This window comes from Mastomys coucha, unplaced genomic scaffold (assembly GCF_008632895.1).
Source record: "Mastomys coucha isolate ucsf_1 unplaced genomic scaffold, UCSF_Mcou_1 pScaffold22, whole genome shotgun sequence".
NCBI classification, from domain to species: domain Eukaryota; kingdom Metazoa; phylum Chordata; class Mammalia; order Rodentia; family Muridae; genus Mastomys; species Mastomys coucha.
The window spans coordinates 118,251,455-118,269,386 of NW_022196905.1; the positions used below are offsets into that span (position 1 = coordinate 118,251,455).

General features: G+C 49.4%; 1 protein-coding gene across 4 annotated transcripts in view; it reads right to left on the reverse strand.

Moving 5' to 3' along the window:
- Rilpl1 (Rab interacting lysosomal protein like 1) overlaps positions 1-17,932 on the reverse strand; it is a 38,842-nt gene that overhangs the window by 3,823 nt on the left and 17,087 nt on the right. For all 4 annotated transcript variants that reach the window (XM_031337955.1, XM_031337956.1, XM_031337957.1 and 1 more), the window contains exons 5-6: positions 7,038-7,216; positions 4,940-5,032 (exon numbers count right to left, since the gene is read on the reverse strand). In XM_031337955.1, coding sequence (XP_031193815.1) covers positions 4,940-5,032; positions 7,038-7,216 — 272 coding nt within the window. The remainder of the gene's footprint in view (positions 1-4,939; positions 5,033-7,037; positions 7,217-17,932) is intronic.

The window sequence follows — 17,932 nt, forward strand, 5'->3', positions numbered from 1 at the left end:
AAAAGACACATTCTATTGGTCTCCTGTAAAGTTTGTGGAGTCCCTTTTTGTGTGTACACTATCTTAGTCCACCCCACCCGGAAGGCTGGTCACACTGATGCTGAGAAGGGAGGGCTCATTTTTTCCTGCTAGTCTTTGGACACCAGAGGCTTTGGGGGCTCCAAGCCACACTACTTTGCACCCACCTTTTCCAGGAGACCCACTCAGAGCCCTCACCCCTCAAACACTGTCACTGCAAGTCAGGCAGCCTCAGATTCTATATAGACATTCTGCTTACAGTGGTGTCTGTCCACCTATAAATACAGGAGCCACAGTGATGGGGAGTTCCTGAGTTACCTATGACATACTAGACAGATGGTCCCTTTCTATTGCTTCCGCAGAAGCCCAACCTCTAGAGGGAGAATAGAAATGAAGATATTCTTTTGTTTCTTAAACTGGTAGTACACACTTTCTTTTTTTTTTGAGACAGGGTTTCTCTGTATACACTTTAAATATATATAATATATATATATATATATATTATATATTTAATTTTATGTCCATTAGTATTTTGCCTACATGAGGACGTTAGAAGCCCTGGAACTGGAGTTACAAACAGGTGTGAGCCGCCATGTGAATCCTAGGAATTGAACCCAGGAACTCTGGAAGAGCATCCAGTTCTCTCAACTGCTGAGCCATCTCTCCAGCCCACAAATGAAAACATTCTAAAGAGACACTTAAGTCTCTCACTCTGACCATCAGACTCTTAAAACAAAGGACTCCGAGGATTTCCCCAGGAAGATAATACTTGATTCCAGAGTTACAAAGCTGACCACCTTGCAGGGGAAACTGAAGACCAGGATGGGCCAACGACAGGAGGGACTACACTTTGACCAGGACTGCTTAGACATGCCCATTTGTTGCCTTCTACTTAAACGTTACCCTGGCTGGGCTGTGGTGGCGTATGCCTTTAATCCCAGCATTTGGGAGGCACAGGCAGGCAGATTTCTGAGTTTGAGGCCAGCCTGGTCTACAGAGTGAGCTCCAGGACAGCCAGGGCTACACAGAGAAACCTTGTCTCGAAGTAAAAAAAAAAAAAAAGAAAGAAAAAGAAAAAGAAAAAACAAAACAAAACAAAACAATAAAAAAAAAAAAACCTTTACCCTGATGAGTACATTGAATAAATCTCCTTTTTCTGGTTTTTATATTAATTTGGCTCTTTAATTGATTTACTGAAGGCTCAGGTGACCTGGTTGTTGGAGCACAGACTATGACTTCCCCTGCCTCCCGGCCCCCAATTCAGTAAAAGAGGCACAGTCACTCCCAGGACATGGTTTTAATGCTTGTCTCTGCTGGGTATTTTTGGATGGTTCAAACCACATGAAGTGCTAACTCCTGGCATTTCATGGGTGGCTTCGAAGAAACTATTCCTGGCTGAGGAGGGGCGGGCGTGGGAGTAGGAGGCCAGGGACAGAACATATTGTGGTCCTTACTGTTGCAGACAGAGGTAGAGCCTATCCAAGGCCAGGCTTTCCGGTCCCTAAGGCCAGCTACTAGCTTCCTGTCTCCCTCCAGACTACCCCCTCTTGGCTCTGCCCAGTGGAAAGCTATCCTGTGCACGTGAGGGACCAACTCAAGTAGAGACTACACAAAAGGGACACTGGCGTTTGTGGTTTACTGGGACAAGGCTGGAGTCACTTGAGGTTCTCCTGTGACCTCCCTGGGTCTTATGCCAACCTGTCCTCTCAGGCCAGTGACCTCGCAGTCACAAGCTATTCTTGGACCATCTTCAGACTCCATGTTTTGACTGGCAGTGGGAGGTTCTGGTTCCCTTGTGCCCCGTCCAGAAATGTCAAGTCTGACATCGTGGGCTCAGGGTGCATTTGAGAGTGATAAAGGACGTGGGCAGCCAGCCACTAGCGGACATAGGGATATGAGAAAGGAAGAGGGAGGTAGGGAGGGAGTTTTTATGGACAAAAGACCCAGTTCAGAGGCCCAGCTCTGAGTCTTCCCAATTGCTAAGTCTGTAGCATCCCCAGGCCTCAGTTTCCTTATCTGAGATATGGGGATAATTGTCCCAGCTTGAGGATTCTGACTCAACTCAAGCAGTGACCCACTTCAACTGTGGTGGTCCTTTACTGACTTGTGACAGACGTGGGCTAGGAGCAGGGACCCAGAGATGCAGGTCAAACACAGTCCAAAGGCGAGGACAAAGGGGACAGACGGGACAATACGGAGAGGAAGGGCTCTAGCAGAGCCCACTAATGAAAGCTGTCACTGGCCACTGATCTCAGTCAGCAAGCAAGGAGGACAAAGGCTACCAGTGTTGTCTCTGTGCTGGTCAAAAGCCTTTTGTGCCCAATGGCTGCCCCCGTCACCCATAGGAAAGTGGCTGCCACAGAACTGGCCGCCTGTGCAATGTGTACAGGAGGTATAGCCCCACTCTGTCTCTGTCCCTGTCTTTCTGGAACTGATAATCCTGTCAGGCTCAGAGCACCAAGTGTTGCCAAGCAACCAGAGACAAAGCTAAAGGGGAAAGTGGCTTTGAGAATGGACCCACTTGGAAGGGTGTGGCAGATGCTGTGACCTGCTCATGTGCAGGATCACTGTCCTCTACCTTGCACCCCACTTCAGACTGGAAAAAAAATAACTTAAAAAAGTTATACACGCTGGGTGGTGGTGGTGCACGCCTTTAATCCCAGCACTTGGGAGGCAGAGGCAGGTGGATTTCTGAGTTCGAGGCCAGCCTGGTCTATAGAATGAGTTCCAGGACAGCCAAGGCTACACAGAGAAACCCTGTCTCGAAAAAACCAAAAAAGGGAAAAAAAAGTTATATATGTGTGTGTGTGTGTGTGTGTGTGTGTGTGTGTGTGTGTGTGTGTGTGATGTTGGGTTGTGCCTGTAAGTCAGAAGACTGACATTGGGGGTTCAGCCCTTTTGTCCACTTTTATGTGGGTTCTAGGGAATCAAACCTAGTAGGTACACAGGCTTGTGTTTTATCTGCACCTTACTGGCCTCTGTTTCATTTTTCTCACACTAAATTCTCCTGGCCTCAAATTTGAAGGCCCCGGATCCTCCTCTTCTGAGTGCTTTATACAGCATGTGCTAACACAAATGGGCTGAAAGGCCCACAGCTTCTTAATTTATCTCTAGAGCTTCGGAGAGGAGAAAAAGTAGCCTGTTTGTGTTGTTTGGTTTTTTAAAGACATGGTCCTAGTCTATAATCTAGGTGGCTCTTAAATAGTGGCAGTGAGTGTTGCCTCAGCCTCCCAAGTGTTGCAATTATGGATGTGAGCTACAACACCTAGTATAAATAGAACCCTAAGCTGCTGGTGGCTGTCCCACTGAGGTTCAGGGTCTGAGTTTGCACAGGAGCATAGTGAGGGATGGAGAACCCATGGGGAACCAGGTAAAGGTTCATGCCTGAGGCTGGACTAGGCTGGTAACCCTGGGATTAGACTATTCTTCCTCTCCAGTTTTCTAAGTGGAGTTCTGATGCCAGATGGAAAACAAACCCACCAGCAAAACATGCTGGGATGTCTGGGGAAGCTTTTCTGACTCTATGCATCACCAAGTATTTATATCTCTCTCAGAAGAACTCCAAAACCCAGCAGGGATGGAGCGCCTAGCTGGCCAGCTTGGAGAGGCTCAGCAGGCTAAAGCCAGACACTGCAGGAAGCAGCCAAGCTGTTGGAGGTCTCAGGGCCCAGAGCGAGCAGGATGCCGCCTCCCAAGGGAGTGGGCCCATTGTACAAAACAGCCCACATTCCTTCTGCTCAGAACCAGGCCAACAATTTCCCAGCGTGGTCACTGAGTTTTTAAGGGTAGGGTGTATGGGGAACACCCACTTCCTCTGCTCACCCCCACACATGCTGCCTGATCTTTTTTCAAAGCTTTGATTGGGTTTAGGGAGGGGCCCACGCTCGCTCTCTTCTCTAGGAATAGGCAAAAGGTCCCGGTCCATGGAGCCACTTTCAGGCTGTGATGCCCCTGAGAAGTCAAGGTGAGTGTCCAGAGGGCTTGGATACAATCCTGGGGCCAGGCTGCCTCCTCGGCAGGGCTGCTGCTCTACAGTCAGCAGTCTCAGTTGCTTCAAGGGTCCTATAAAAATGACAGTCCTCCACATACTAGCACAAGGAGATGACTCTCTGGGAACGGGAGAGTCAGCCCCCAGCTGGCTCCTGATGGGCCCCACAGACCTTCTAAACTGGACAACATTCCACACCTCTATTCTTTTCCAAAAAAAAAAAAAAAAAGTCTGCAAAGTCCCATGAGAACCAAGGAGATCTCCAGTGCTAAGCATTCTGGGAGGATTACAGACGCTACATGCTTTTTCTTTTGCGTGTCTCATAGCAACCAGGGCCTGAGTCCACATATATGTGGCACCCATGTACCAATGTAGACATAACAGCTCAGGGCATTTATCATCATAGAATCCAAAATGGACATAAGCCTCTGTGGGCCACCTTCCCCGTTTTTTAACACAGACTTATGTCATCCAGGTTGGTCTTGAACTTACATTGTAGCCTAGAATGACCTTGAACTCCTGATCCTGTCTCCACCTTTGAGTGCTGGGATTCAAGCATGGGCCACTACACCTAGCTACTTAAAGCTGATGTTTCAAGCATTGAAAATGCATGAGCCTCCCTGCCTTCCAACTTATTCATTGTACCAAGCCCGGCACCGCATCCCATGCACCCCCCAAGCAAGCTCTGAGCAAAAGCCACAGGCCCCGGCTCCTCCCAGCCGTCCAGGTACTCCCCAAATCTCTGCGCAAGAACTGGCTGTCTAGGCAGGGAGATGACCGAAAGGTGGAGGTAGGCAGGTCCCACAGCATTGGGAGCAGCTTGTCTCTGCAGCTGTGGTTAGCAACAAGCCTGAGACAGACCTGGAGTCAGAGGTCGCAGGAACCAAGATGAGCCACGTGTGACGCAGCCCACATAGGAAGCACAACACTTACAATCGCCTGATCCCGGACTCGGGCTGGGGGGACGTCCTCGGGTGTGTGATGGCTGGAGGCGGGGGTATTCGATTCTCTTCTTCTATTTCTTCACTGAAGGCATGCAACCGAGAAGTCAAAAAAAAAAATTCTGTGAGAAGAGGAACATTCCAGAAGCAGATAGGGTTCGAAATCTCTCGGTGGAGAATAAGATCTTCTTTGTGGGAAGATGGCATCTGGTGCCTCTGTTGTCACACTCCGCCTGGGACCTTAAGACGGTCTCTGGCCCAGGGGAGTTGGTTCAGGACAGGGCCTCGATGACTCCCTCCGTCCCTCCCACCTCTCTCTCTGTCTCTTTCTCTTTGTCTCTCTCTCCTTCCATTTCTTGTGTGTGCATGTATGCATGTCTACAGACATGTGTTTGTGTCTGAATGCACATGCATGTCTTGTGTGCAAGCAGAGGCCCAGGTTGATGGGGCTACCCCTCTCCCATCTTATTTTTTGAGGCAGGATCTCTCCATCAAACCCTGAGCTCTCAGATAGGGACAGTCCCACTAGCCAGCTTGCTCTGGGGATCTCCTAGAATGGCCAGCAAACTATACACCATCCCAGCATTTACATGGTTTCTGAAGATCTCCAGCCCTCCATCCATCCAACCCTTCTTGATTTGATTTTTTTTTTAAGATTTATTTATTTATTTTATGTGTATGAGTACACTATAGCTGTACAGATAGCCATGAGCCATCATGTGGCTGCTGGGAATTGAACTCTGTACTGCTCGCTCCGGCATAATTCATTGCAGCTGTCTTCAGACGCACCAGAAGAGGGCATCAGATCTCATCACAGGTGGTTGTGAGCCACCATGTGGTTGCTGGGATTTGAACTCAGGACCTTCGGAAGAGCAGTCAGTGCTCTTAACCGCTGAGCCATCTTTCCAAGCCTTGATTTGATTTTCTGACACAAGATCTCATGTACCATGTACCACAGGTGGGCCTTGAACGTCATAAGCATCGGATAAGAACAAGAGCTTTCCAATCCTCTGTTCCCACCCTTCCTAATACTGCAACCCTTTGGTATACGTTGTAATGACTTCTAGCCATAAAATGATTTCCATTGCCACTTCATACCTGTAATTTTGCTACTGTTATGAATGTTTTTTTGAAGACACTATAGGTTTTTGTTGTTGGTGGTGGTTTTGTTTGTTTGTTTTGTTTTTTACAAGACGAGGTTTCTCTTTAGCTCTGGCTGTCCTGGAACTGCTCTGTATACTAGGCTGGCCTTGAACTCACAGAGAACCGTCTTCCTCTCCCTCCCAAGTGCCACTATGCCCAGCTATTTTATTATTCTTATTTGTGCGTGTGCAGGAATGTGTGAGTGTGTGTGTGTGTGTGTGAGAGAGAGAGAGAGAGAGAGAGAGAGAAAGAGAGAGAGAGAGGGAGGGAGAGAGAGAGAGAAAGAGAGAGAGAGAGGGAGGGAAAGAGGGAGAGAGGGAGGGAGAGAGGAAGAGAGGGAGAGAGGAGAAAGAGAGAATGGAGAATGGGTGTACAGGTGCCTAAGGCGAGAAGGCTTTAGATTTTCTAAAGCTGGAGTTACAGGTGGGTCTGGTACAGGTGCCAGGAACTGAACCTGGATCCTCTATAAGAGCAATCAGTGATCTCCCTCTCAAAGCCATCTCCCCAGCCTCTCTCTCTTATTTTTTGGGACAGAGTCTCTCACCATTTCTAGAGCTCAGTGATTTTGCTACAACAGGTGCCAGCCACACCAGGGCTTCGCTGGTCTCCACCTCCCCAGGGCTGGGATAACAGGCAGGAACCAAAGCACGCGGCCGGGGACCTGAACACAGGTCCTCAATGTCACAATGTAAACTCTTCACAGACTGAGTTATCCATCGAACCAGCCCTGGAGACAGACATCTTTGCAGCTCAAAGGTTTGCTGGTCATTCTTTTCTTTTCCCAGTAATGCACTCGACAAGACATGCAATGGCCTGCTCAGAGGCTGTGTGACCTTTCTGCCATCTATAAGGATGCCTGACTAATGCTGCACAGGTACCGTCGTGCTTGGGTTCGGGATGTGTCCCGGAGGCCAGGCCAGAGTTTGTTTCATGGTGTCTGTGCTCACCTCTTATAGTAGGCCAGTTCCTCTTGCAGCAGAAACACCTTGGACTTAAGCTCGTTCCTCTCGTGAAGTACATCCCGCAGCTCCTGTAGCGTGAACCTCGGGCGGTTGGGATCCTTGAGGTCCAGCGCAGCCTTCTCTGCGTCTGAAATGGACTCCTCTCCATCTGGCTGCAGCTGGATCTGAAGGAGGCAGAGGAGCCATATCAAAGGACTCCTGACAGCCGGAGGATGCTGGAATTTTCCACCTCCCCTTGGTAGGCAGCGAGCTCAAGTCACTATTTTCAGTATCTGAGCATGCAGCCTCCGCTTACCTTCTATTCCACTTCTCCCTGGAGGTGGAAGCCAGCCACCACCTGTTCACTGAGCTAGCCCTGCATCCTGGACACCTACTCCTCAGGGTTCTATTACAAATGAACAGAGGCGTGCCTCCCACGGTGCCTCCCACTGCCACCTGTTGCTTTCTCCTGCAGGTTCTCCTCCCAGATTCTCACTTTAGACCTCCGCTAATCTGCCAAAGGTGAGACCCAGTTTAGACCCTTGGTTCCGTTTTTTTGGTTTTTTTTTTTTTGTTGTTGTTGTTGTTGTTGTTTTCAATTAGAAAGAGAAGCCCCATTTCGAAAAACCAAAAAAGAAAGGAAGGAAGAAAGAAAAGAAAAAATAAAGAGAACCCCCCAACCCCCCACCTCTGTCAAATCCCTTCTTCTTTAGAGCCTGGTAGGGGGTATATCTGTCTTTCATTCAAGTTACACAGATGGATCCCAGCGTCATTCTGAGTCACCTGCCCACTTCCTTCCAGAGACTGGTTGCCTTTCAAAGGAATTGTAAGACACATGAAACACGGAGTTTACCATTTTATCCATTTTAAAGTATACTAGCTGGGTGTGGTGGTGCATGACTCTCTAATCCTGACACACAGGATGTGAGACATGAAGGATGCCCGAGGTTTAAGGCCAGCCTGAGCTATGTAGTGAGTTTCAAAGCATCTGGGCCACACAGTTAGTTGAAGCCAGCCTGGGCTACAGAGACTTAAAGCAAACCTGGGATACAGTGTGAGATGTAGTCTTAAAACAGAAAGAAGGAAAGAAAGAAAGAAAGAAAGAAAGAAAGAAAGAAAGAAAGAAAGAGAGAGAGAAAGAGGGAAAGAAAGAAAGAAAGAGAGAAAGAAAGAAAGAAAGGGAGAAAGGAAGGAAAGAAAGGAAAAAGAAAGGGAGAGGAGAGAAGAGAAGAGAAGAAAAAAGGAAAGAAGAGAAGAGAAGAGAAAAGAGGGGCTAGAGAGTTGGCTCAGCAGTTACTAGCACTGACTGCTCTTCCAGAGGTCCTGAGTTCAGTTCCCACCAACCACATGGTGGCTCAAAATCATCTGTAATGTCATCTGCTTCCCTTTTCTGGTGTGCATGAAGATAGAAATACACACACACACACACATTTATATAAATTAGTAAGTAATTTTAAAAAAGAACTAGCCATTCAGTGGTGGCACATGCCTTTAATCCCAGCACTTAGGAGACAGAATCAGGAAGATTTCTGAGTTCGAGGCTAGCCTGGTGTACAGAGTGAGTTCCAGGACAGCCAGGACTACACAGAGAAACCCTGTCTCAAAACAAACAAACAAACAAACAAAACAAAACAAAAACCATCTAGCTGAGCTATAATGTACCTTCTTAAGTAGTGGTTAATGAGGCAGGGCCCAGCCCATTGTGGGTGGTACCATCCCTAGGCTGGTAGTCCTGGGTTCTATAAGAAAGCAGGCCAAGCAGAACCATGGAAGCAAGCTAGCAAGCGGCATTCCTCCTTGGCTCCTGCATCAGCTCTTGCCTCCAGGTTGTTATTTGAATTCCTGCCCTGACTTCCTTCAACGATGAACAGTGCTATGGAAGTATAAGGCAAATAATCTCTCCCCTCCCCAAGGCACTGTGGGTCGTGGTGTTCCATCAGAGCAATGGTGACCCTAAGACACTGGTCCATCATTTTCTTTCTTGAGCCAGGTTCTTGATCCGTAGCCCAGGCTGGCTGGAGCCCACATCAATCTTCCTGCCTCAGCTTCTGGAATGCTAGGGTGACAGGTGTGTTCCACAGTGCATCCGTTTCCCTCCCTCCCCTCCTTCCTGATACTTGGGATTGTCTGACCTTGAACATGCCAGCCCAAGACATGCTACTGAGCTCAGCCCGCCAAACCAGCAAACCAAATCCCAGGCGGTCCATTTCTTCAAGGCCACCCAGTACCTGACACCCAAGAGCCTCTAGTGTCCCTGTACACAGACAGACAGCAGGATGCTCTCAAATAGCATTTCTCAACTGTGTGTCTGCAACTCTTTGAGGGTTAAACAATCTTTTCACAGGGGTAGCCGAAGACCATCCAAAACCCACAGATATTTACATTATGATTCGTAACCGCAGCAAAGTCATAGTGATGACGCAGAAACAAAAAATAATTTTATGATGGGGAGGTCACAGCCCGGGGAAGGTTGAGAATGGCTGCTCTCAAATGGGAAGGCTGGGTGGACTACACACCGCTTCCCAGGCCCTCAGCCCCACAGGGAGAGTCGGATTCTAGCTAGGAAGTGGCTCATGGCCGCACAGAGGCCAAGGATTCCGGGAGGCTGAGCTGAGCTGTGTCCTGGACAGGCTGTTCTGGGGAAGGGAAAGCTGACACTGTCTGTCGCCTGTTGGTCAGCTGAGCAGCGGGGGAGATCAAGGTGGGTGGGGAGGGCTCTGCCCGCACCTACAGTTGGAGCCAGAGCCATTGCAGAAGAGGTTGGGAAACAAGACTCCTGTGTCCCCAAAGGCCACCCAGAATCTGGCAATTCTCCTCCCAGCTGGGCTATCCCACAGGGTTTGACTCTCCTGCCCAGCCTGTTGCAGCCTCTATCAAAGCTTCATTCCTTTTCATGGCCATGTAATATTCTACGGTGAGGCAAACTTCTATCTAAGGATTATCCCTAACTACTGAGGCTGCACATCCAGGGCTGGCCACCTACTCAGACAGTGTCCTCTACTAAAGGGCATCCAGCACTTCACTAAGCACTCTGTGCCTCGCTGTCCTTGAACTTAGAACTGGGAACAGATTGGGACTGAAGAGCAGGATCAAGAGACATATACACAAATATACCAGTAAGTGAGGATCAAGGGAGAGCTTCCTAGAGAGGAGCTCCCTATTCATTCGTAGGGTACTGATGCATACGTAGGAGTTTTGCACCAACTCTCAGCATCGATGGCATGGACCCAACGTTGTAGACTAAGCCGGGTGATGGTGGAGCACGCCGTTAATCCCAGCACTTGGGAGGCAGAGGCAGGCAGATTTCTGAGTTCAAGGCCAGCCTGGTCTACAGAGTGAGTTCCAGGACAGCCAAGTCTACACAGAGAAACCCTGTCTCAAAAAAAAAAAAAAAAAAAATTCCAGACTAGAGAACTTTGGGCCATGTGGTTAGATCCCTTAGCTTCTTAGTGCTCAGTTTACAAGTGTATGTCACCATGCCCCAGAGAACCTGGTGATCCTCGTAAAGTCTCTTCCATCCTTAACATCCAGGGTACCCCAGCTCCCCAACTGTGGCTGTGTTCAGCCACAACATAGTGAAAGGGGCTGGAAAGATGGCACTGTGGTTATGAGCACTGGCTGCTCTTCCAGAGGTCCTAGGTTATATTCCCAGCAATCATATGGCAGCTCCCAATGGTCTATAAGCATAGTCCTGTGATATCTGATGCCCTCTTCTGGTATGCAGACAAAACAGTCGTAATAAACAAACAATACATTTTAAGGAGAAAAGAAAGACACAGAGAGCACCCTCTGGTCTGGAGTCAGATCAGCTCTTCTGTGTTGGAAGGATCAATCGCCTAGAGCTTAGGCCAGTCTTAGATAGTCACATGGTATTTTTGCCTCTGAGTATTCAGATACTGGAGTGTGGGGAGAACTGGAGTTCTATTAGCCATGACTCCAGCCTGCGGGCAGCCAGAGCAAGGACCATCCCCGCTGGAAAGCTTGAATCGGTTCCTTCCAATGTAGCCATCAAGCCAATCAGAGTCCCTTCCAGGCTCATTCCACAAGGGACCGTAGGGTGGCTCAGGTTATCTCAGATAAGCTGATCCCATGGGGGCACTCTGAGCTCAGGTGCCAAGAGATGCCTGGAGGCCCCAGGAACAGCATCTCGGGTTGGGGCCTCTAACCTGAGATCTGGCCCCCTGGGAAGGCTCCCCTGTGGGATTAATGGAGCCTGGTGACCACAGCTCAGAGCAATTGGGACTGATTACTCTGGACCCGGGATCCAGAATCTAAACCCTGCCTCAAGCCAACCACCAGGCCCTTAGGGGATTGTGGGATTTTCTGCCTTTGTTGCTGTCGTGAGACAGTTTCCCAGTGTTGCCCAAGCTGGACTCAAACTAGAAATGTTGCTGATGATGGTCTTGAACACCTTCCATGGGCCAAGTGCTGGGGCTTTAGGCACTTAGCACCAGACCCTTGGACACATTTATTGTACCTGAAGACCTACTTCCTAGAAATTAACTGGATGTCACTCACTTATTTATTTATCTATCTTATCTGAGTACACTGTCGCTCTCTTTAGACACACTGGAAGAGGGTGTCAGATCCCATTACAGATGGTTGTGAGCCACCATGTGGTGGCTGGGAATTGAACTCAGGACCTCTGGAAGAGCAGTCAGTGCTCTTAACCACCGAGCCATCTCTCCAGCCCCTGGATGTCACTCATCACGATTTATCTTGCAGCTCTGGAGATGGAACCCAGGCCCTGCCACATTTCTCTTCACAGGACACACTGTAAACGGCCGAACTCTGCGGCTCCTGAATTATACCTCTCAAAGTCTTATGTAAAACTCCACAAGGGGATCTTGTCTGCTGGAGGTAAAACTAAGGTCAATGTGAAAGCTAGGTGTGGAGTTTTGCAGCCATCCTGGACTACACAAGGAGACCTTACCTCAGAAGCATCCTGAAGGAGCTCAGGATACAGCTCAGTGGGTAGAGTGACCTGGGAGCCTGCACGTGCATACGTGTACACACACACACACACACACACACACACACACACACACACACAGTGACCTGGGAGTCTGCACGTGCATGCGTGCACACACACACACACACACACACACACACACAGTGACCTGGGAGCCTGCACGTGCATGCATGTACACACACACACACACACACACACACACACACACACATACACACAACAGGCCTTGGGTTTGACCGTCTTTGTTTGCATAAACCAGATGCGGTTTACACACTATAATCCTGGCATAGGAGACGCAGAGGCAGGAGGATCATGAGTTCTGGGTTATCCTTGAGCCACATGAAACCTTGTCCCAAGACAAACAAACAAACAAACCACAATAAGGACAAAGAGGATTGGGGAAATGAGGGAGAAAACCAGGCTACTAAGGACATACCAAGAATGGCTTCCTCAGCCAGGCATGGTGGCATACACCTTTAACCCTAGCCGCCCCAGGAAGCAGAGGCATGTGCATCTCTGTGAGTTTAAAGCCAGCATGGTCTATTTAGTGAGTTCCACAACAGCTAGGGATATGTGGAAAGATCCTGTCTCACAAAACCATCGAGGTGGGATTCGGGGAAGGGGGTGGTGTTTCCATCCCAGCTCCAGATTCCTCCAGAATGCTCCAGCCTTGCCTTAGGACTGAGCTGCACACAACCACTCGCTGCATTCCCCACCCCTCTCCTGGCTGTTCCTGGCCTGGAATAGCTTGTTCCACATTCCACTGGAAACCTGCCCACCCGACCTGTCCCCACCTCCCCTCCTCCCAGTACAGGGGTAAACACTCTGCCACTGAACACGAGTGCTTCAGAGAACCTTCTGGAAGCCCGAGGGCTGGCCAGCCATGCCTCTCTGCTCCACTGTCCCCTCCCCCAGCCCCCACATGACTCCACTGACTCAGGGCTGTCCCCCTCAGCTGCCAGAAGCCCCAGGTCTCAGCCAACACGGCTGCACTCTCATTTGATGGACAAGCACCCCGGACTTCACACAGCTCTTGAGGCCAATCGGGTGGAGTGATCCAGGATGGGGGCAGCCTGCCTTTACACCTCACCTCTTTCTATTTTTCTGTCCATGTGCATACACAAAGGCCAGATGTTGACAGGAGGTGTCTTCATCAATCACTCTCCCTTTTATCTGTTTAGCGCAGCAATTCTGCCAGACTGGCTAGTTACGGAAGGCCTGAGACAACCCCCGTCATCCCCCACTCCCACCTCAAATGCTGGGATTATAGGCATAAGTCCAGCCTGGCTTGTTCTATGTTGGCGGATCCAAATTCAGATCTCCAAACTCAGGCCCCTGCATCCCTTTATTAACAGCCATCTCCTCCCCAGTTTCTCCACTCCTCTCTTCTCCATTCCTCAGCTGCCAGAAAGGAAAGGTAAAACCAGCCTGTGCAGCCAGCTGGTGCAGAATGTCCCTGTCCTCCTTAGGGGACCTGGAGCAGGGCTGGGAATCACATGGACCTGAGGGTTATGTCCTCAGAGATCCAGGTTTAGACCAGCCCTGCCTGCTTCTAAGGATAGAAGCTTGAGTTCCTGGGGCAAGAGTGTAGCCCAGCTACCCCCACCCCACCCTGCGATGGGACTGTGCGCAGCCTGGTGGCTCTGTCTTGGGCATGTGCCTACTCCCCTGCTGTGGATCTGGCCCAGCCTTTGACTTCAGGCCTGCATTATTACAAAGTCATTTGTACCTGCCACACCTCACTTCCCCTTCTATAGTGTCCTCCAGACAAGCCCAGGGCTCGCCACATCTGCAAAAGCCCTGTCATGGGATCCTCGTGGATTTCTGCCACAGCTCAGAGCCCGCATGGCGCTCAGAGCGTGCTCTTGTGCTCCAGAGAGCAGTGGGGTAGACCCAAGCCCCACTAGTTCCACTTGGCATCCACCTGGCCTGTAGATCCCTCTCTATAGCAACCAGGGGTTCAGGGGGGCTCAGCACCCATCTTGTAGGTGTCTCCATACAGGGCTGACTTAGCGATGAGCCAGTGAGGGAATCCCTGAAGACTTCTGCTAGGACTCACGGAGAAGAGGCTTGCTCAGCAGGCTGATATCAGGGACCAGGTTGTGGCAAGAGCCCACTTGGAAATGATACCAACTTAGAGACAACAAAACCAAAAAGGCGCCGGGCGGTGGTGGCATACGCCTTTAATCCCAGCACTTGGGAGGCAGAGAGGCAGGCGGATTTCTGAGTTCTAGGCCAGCCTGGTCTACAGAGTGAGTTCCAGGACAGCCAGGGCTACACAGAGAAACCTTGTCTTGAAAAACCAAAAAAAAAAAAAAAAAAAAAAAAAAAAAAAAAAAAAAGGCCTGAGTCAAATTCCTGCTGCCATCTTCTGAGCACCTGGAGCATCAAGGGTCAGTCACACAGCCCACGCCTCTCTTCTCCTCTCCTCTCCTCTCCCTCTCCCTCTCCTTCATGACACTGTACACCAAAATCAAGTCCTAACCAGTTCCTCTAAAGATGGGTTTTTCTTACTTCTCTCCCAGGATTCTGGCCCTTTAGAAGCAACTAAGCAAGAACTATCCAGGCTGGAGTTCAGTTTCCCGTAAGTTCATCAGCTTCACAGGTTAACTAGCCCTGTGTGTGACCCTCAAAACAGTATACATCCAAGGGAAGAGAATGCACACCCCGACCCTTCCTGCCTCCACTGGGGTCTTACTTTCTTTTGTTTTTGTTTTTGTTTTTTGGTTTTTTGTTGTTTTCTTTTGTTTTTGTTTTTTTTCTACCCATGGAAATGCCAGCATCTCCTCTCTGTTCCTACCCCTGCCAGCTGCAGAAGCCCTACCAGCTGTTGGCCTGTCCTGGGGGTTCCTGAGGTTCCCTGGGGACTATCTATGTGTCAAACCCACTACAGCCTCCTCCTGGCGCTGAGCCTTCTGACATCTCCACCCCCTGAACAGAGAGGTCTCCAGGGTTTCCAGCAGAGGCCTGCTTATGACGTCTTCTTCTTCTTTTTCTTCTTCTTCTTCTTCTTCTTCTTCTTCTTCTTCTTCTTCTTCTTCTTCTTCTTCTTCTTCTTCTTCTTCTAAGATTTACTTATTTATTATATATAAGTACATTGTTGCTGTCTTCAGACACACCAGAAGAGAGTGTCCGATCTCCTTACAGATGGTTGTGAGCCACCATGTGGTGGCTGGGATTTGAACTCAGGACCTCTGAAAGAGCAGTCAATGCTCTTAACCACGCTGAGCCATCTCTTCAGCTCCCCTGCTTCTGCCTTCTTATTGGCATCTGCTGGACATGTGGGGCTCACACCCCCCAGCGTCCCTGAGCCACTCTGGAGCAGGACCCTGTGAATATATGTCCCCGCGTATCACCCTGTGGAAAGGCAGCTCTGGCAGGTTCTGTGTACTCTTCACAGCCCCAGCGAGGCTGAGCACTCTCAGCCTGGGCTGCAGCCTTGTCGCCAGGCCTTTCGCTTCCCTGTCACACACTGCCTCAGGAGTCACTTCTCAAGTGGGGATCTTGCCAGAAACTCCGGACACCAGCTCTTTCTGGGAGACACTGGTGAAGACAATGTCTCACTACCGGGACAGTCTCTCCTTTCCCAGGGGCTATGCTAGGGCTCAGACCTTCCCTTCTATGAGCCCACCCCCACCATGGCACCTGCCAATCCCTCAGAGGCACACAAACTACTCTCCCTCAGGAGCCTGCAGGCAAGACTCCCAACCTCCAGCCGCACCTCCCCGACAGTCCCTCCCTGCCACTCACTGAACACTGGCCACCTTCACCTTGATTGCCCGGAGGCGCTGCCTGCCACAGGGCCTTTGCACAGGCCATTCTTCCCACCTGGAACTCACTCCCCTTTACCCTTACTGATTCTTCCAATCACCCCCTGGAAGAGCCCCCCCGAGCCAGTCTCAGACGAACCAACCAATTTAATTCTCCTGATGGACAGACAGAGACTCCTCTCACTGGTGTTCCATGCTGGGAACCCATCCAGCAAAAGGAAGGGAACTGAATCCTACTGTGGTCCCCTAACCTCTGCACACTGTGGCACATGCCCATGCACACACACAACATAAAAAAAACGCTAAAACCATTCCCATGTACTTCACATACCATACCATCTCCTCTTTAAAGAATGGAGTCCGAAGATTTCTAGAATATTCTGAGGTGTACAAACCACCGCCACTGTGTTTCCCTCTTCTCCAAAGAAACCTTGGGCCCCTTGGCCATTCACAGCTACCCTAGTCCCCACCCCACCCCCACCCCCCATCTACACTCTATCCTGTACCTGCTCAGTCCAGACATCTCACATAGATGGAGTCACAGAGCATGTGGCCTTCAGCGGCTGGCTACTGTCACTCATCGTGAATTCTTCACCCTTCGCCTATTGGGCAGTGTATGCTCGTGACTCAGTCTTCTTCAGGGCTGAGTTATATTTCACTATGCAGACTACGTATGACCACATTTCCCTATTCACTTTCTAGTTGGGTGTCCTCTCTGCCTGTCAGGTCTTACAACTAACGCTACGTGAACGGCCATGGAGCTTTCATTACCGGGCTTTAGTTCTGCCTTTGAGATAGGGTCTTATGCAGCTCAGGTTAGTCTAGCATTTGCTACATAGTCAAGGATGACCTTAGGCTCCTAACCCTCTCCGGCTCCACCTTCACAGATGCTAGGACTACAGGTGTGATCCATCATGCCAGCTTGCCCAGGTTTTATTTTTTTTAAAATGTGTGGGGGCTGGAGAGATGGCTCAGTGGGTAAGAGCACTGACTGCTCTTCCGAAGATCCAGAGTTCAAATCCCAGCAACCACATGGTGGCTTACAACCACCCTTAATGTGATCTGACGCCCTCTTCTAGTGTGTCTGAAGACAACTACAGTGTACTTAATTATAATAATAAATAAATCTTAAAAAAAAAAGAATAAATGTTTAAAAATGTGTGTATGTGTATGTCTGGATGTGGGTATGTTGGCACATGTACACAGTTTCTCACGGAGGCCAGAAGAGGACAAAAGATGCCCTGGAGATGGAGTTATGGGTAGTCATGAGCCTCCCAGTGTGGGTGTTTAGGGACTGAACCGGAGTCCTCTGGAAGTGCAGCAAGTTCTCTTTTAACTGCTGAGCCATCTCTCCAGCACCCTGTACAGGATTTTACATGGACACATGATTGCTTCTCCTGGGTATATCAGTCCAGAACTTCCCATCCCTGTGGTAACTGTGAATACTGTCCTATGCTAAACATACAAACTGCAGGGGAGTAGTGGCACACGCCTTTAATCCTAGCACTTGGGAGGCAGAAGCAGGTGGATTTCTGGGTTCAAAGCCAGCCTGGTCTACAGAGTGAGTTCCAGGACACCCAGGGCTACACAGAGAAACCTTGTCTCAAAACAAAAAACAAAAAACAAAAAACAAAAAAAAAAACAAAAAACAAAAAACAAAAAGAAAACAAAAACAAAAACAAAACAAAGCCAAAAAAAACCCCAACAACAACAACAACAACAACAACAACAACAACAACGACAAACCATACAAACCGGCATATGCCTTTAATCCCAGCACTTGGGAGGCAGAGGCAGGTGGATTTCTGAGTTCGAGGCCAGCCTGGTCTACAGAGTGAGTTCAAGGTCAGACAGGGCTACACTGAGAAACCCTGTCTCGAAAAACCAAACCAAACCAAACCAAAACAAAATATACAAACCATGTGACAACAACCAGGGTTAGACAATTCTTACTATCCCATCCTCTGTTACAGTCAATAGTCATGGGAACGAATGAATGAATGAATGAATGAAGTTCAGTAACCACCACTGTCTTCCCCCCTCTCACCCACCATTTTGCGCCTCCTATGTTCTTTGGTACAATGGGAAAAACAAGACAGTTCTGCCTACCTGGTATTTCAGACTTTTGCTACTTTGTGGTTGTTGTTGTTGTTGTTGTT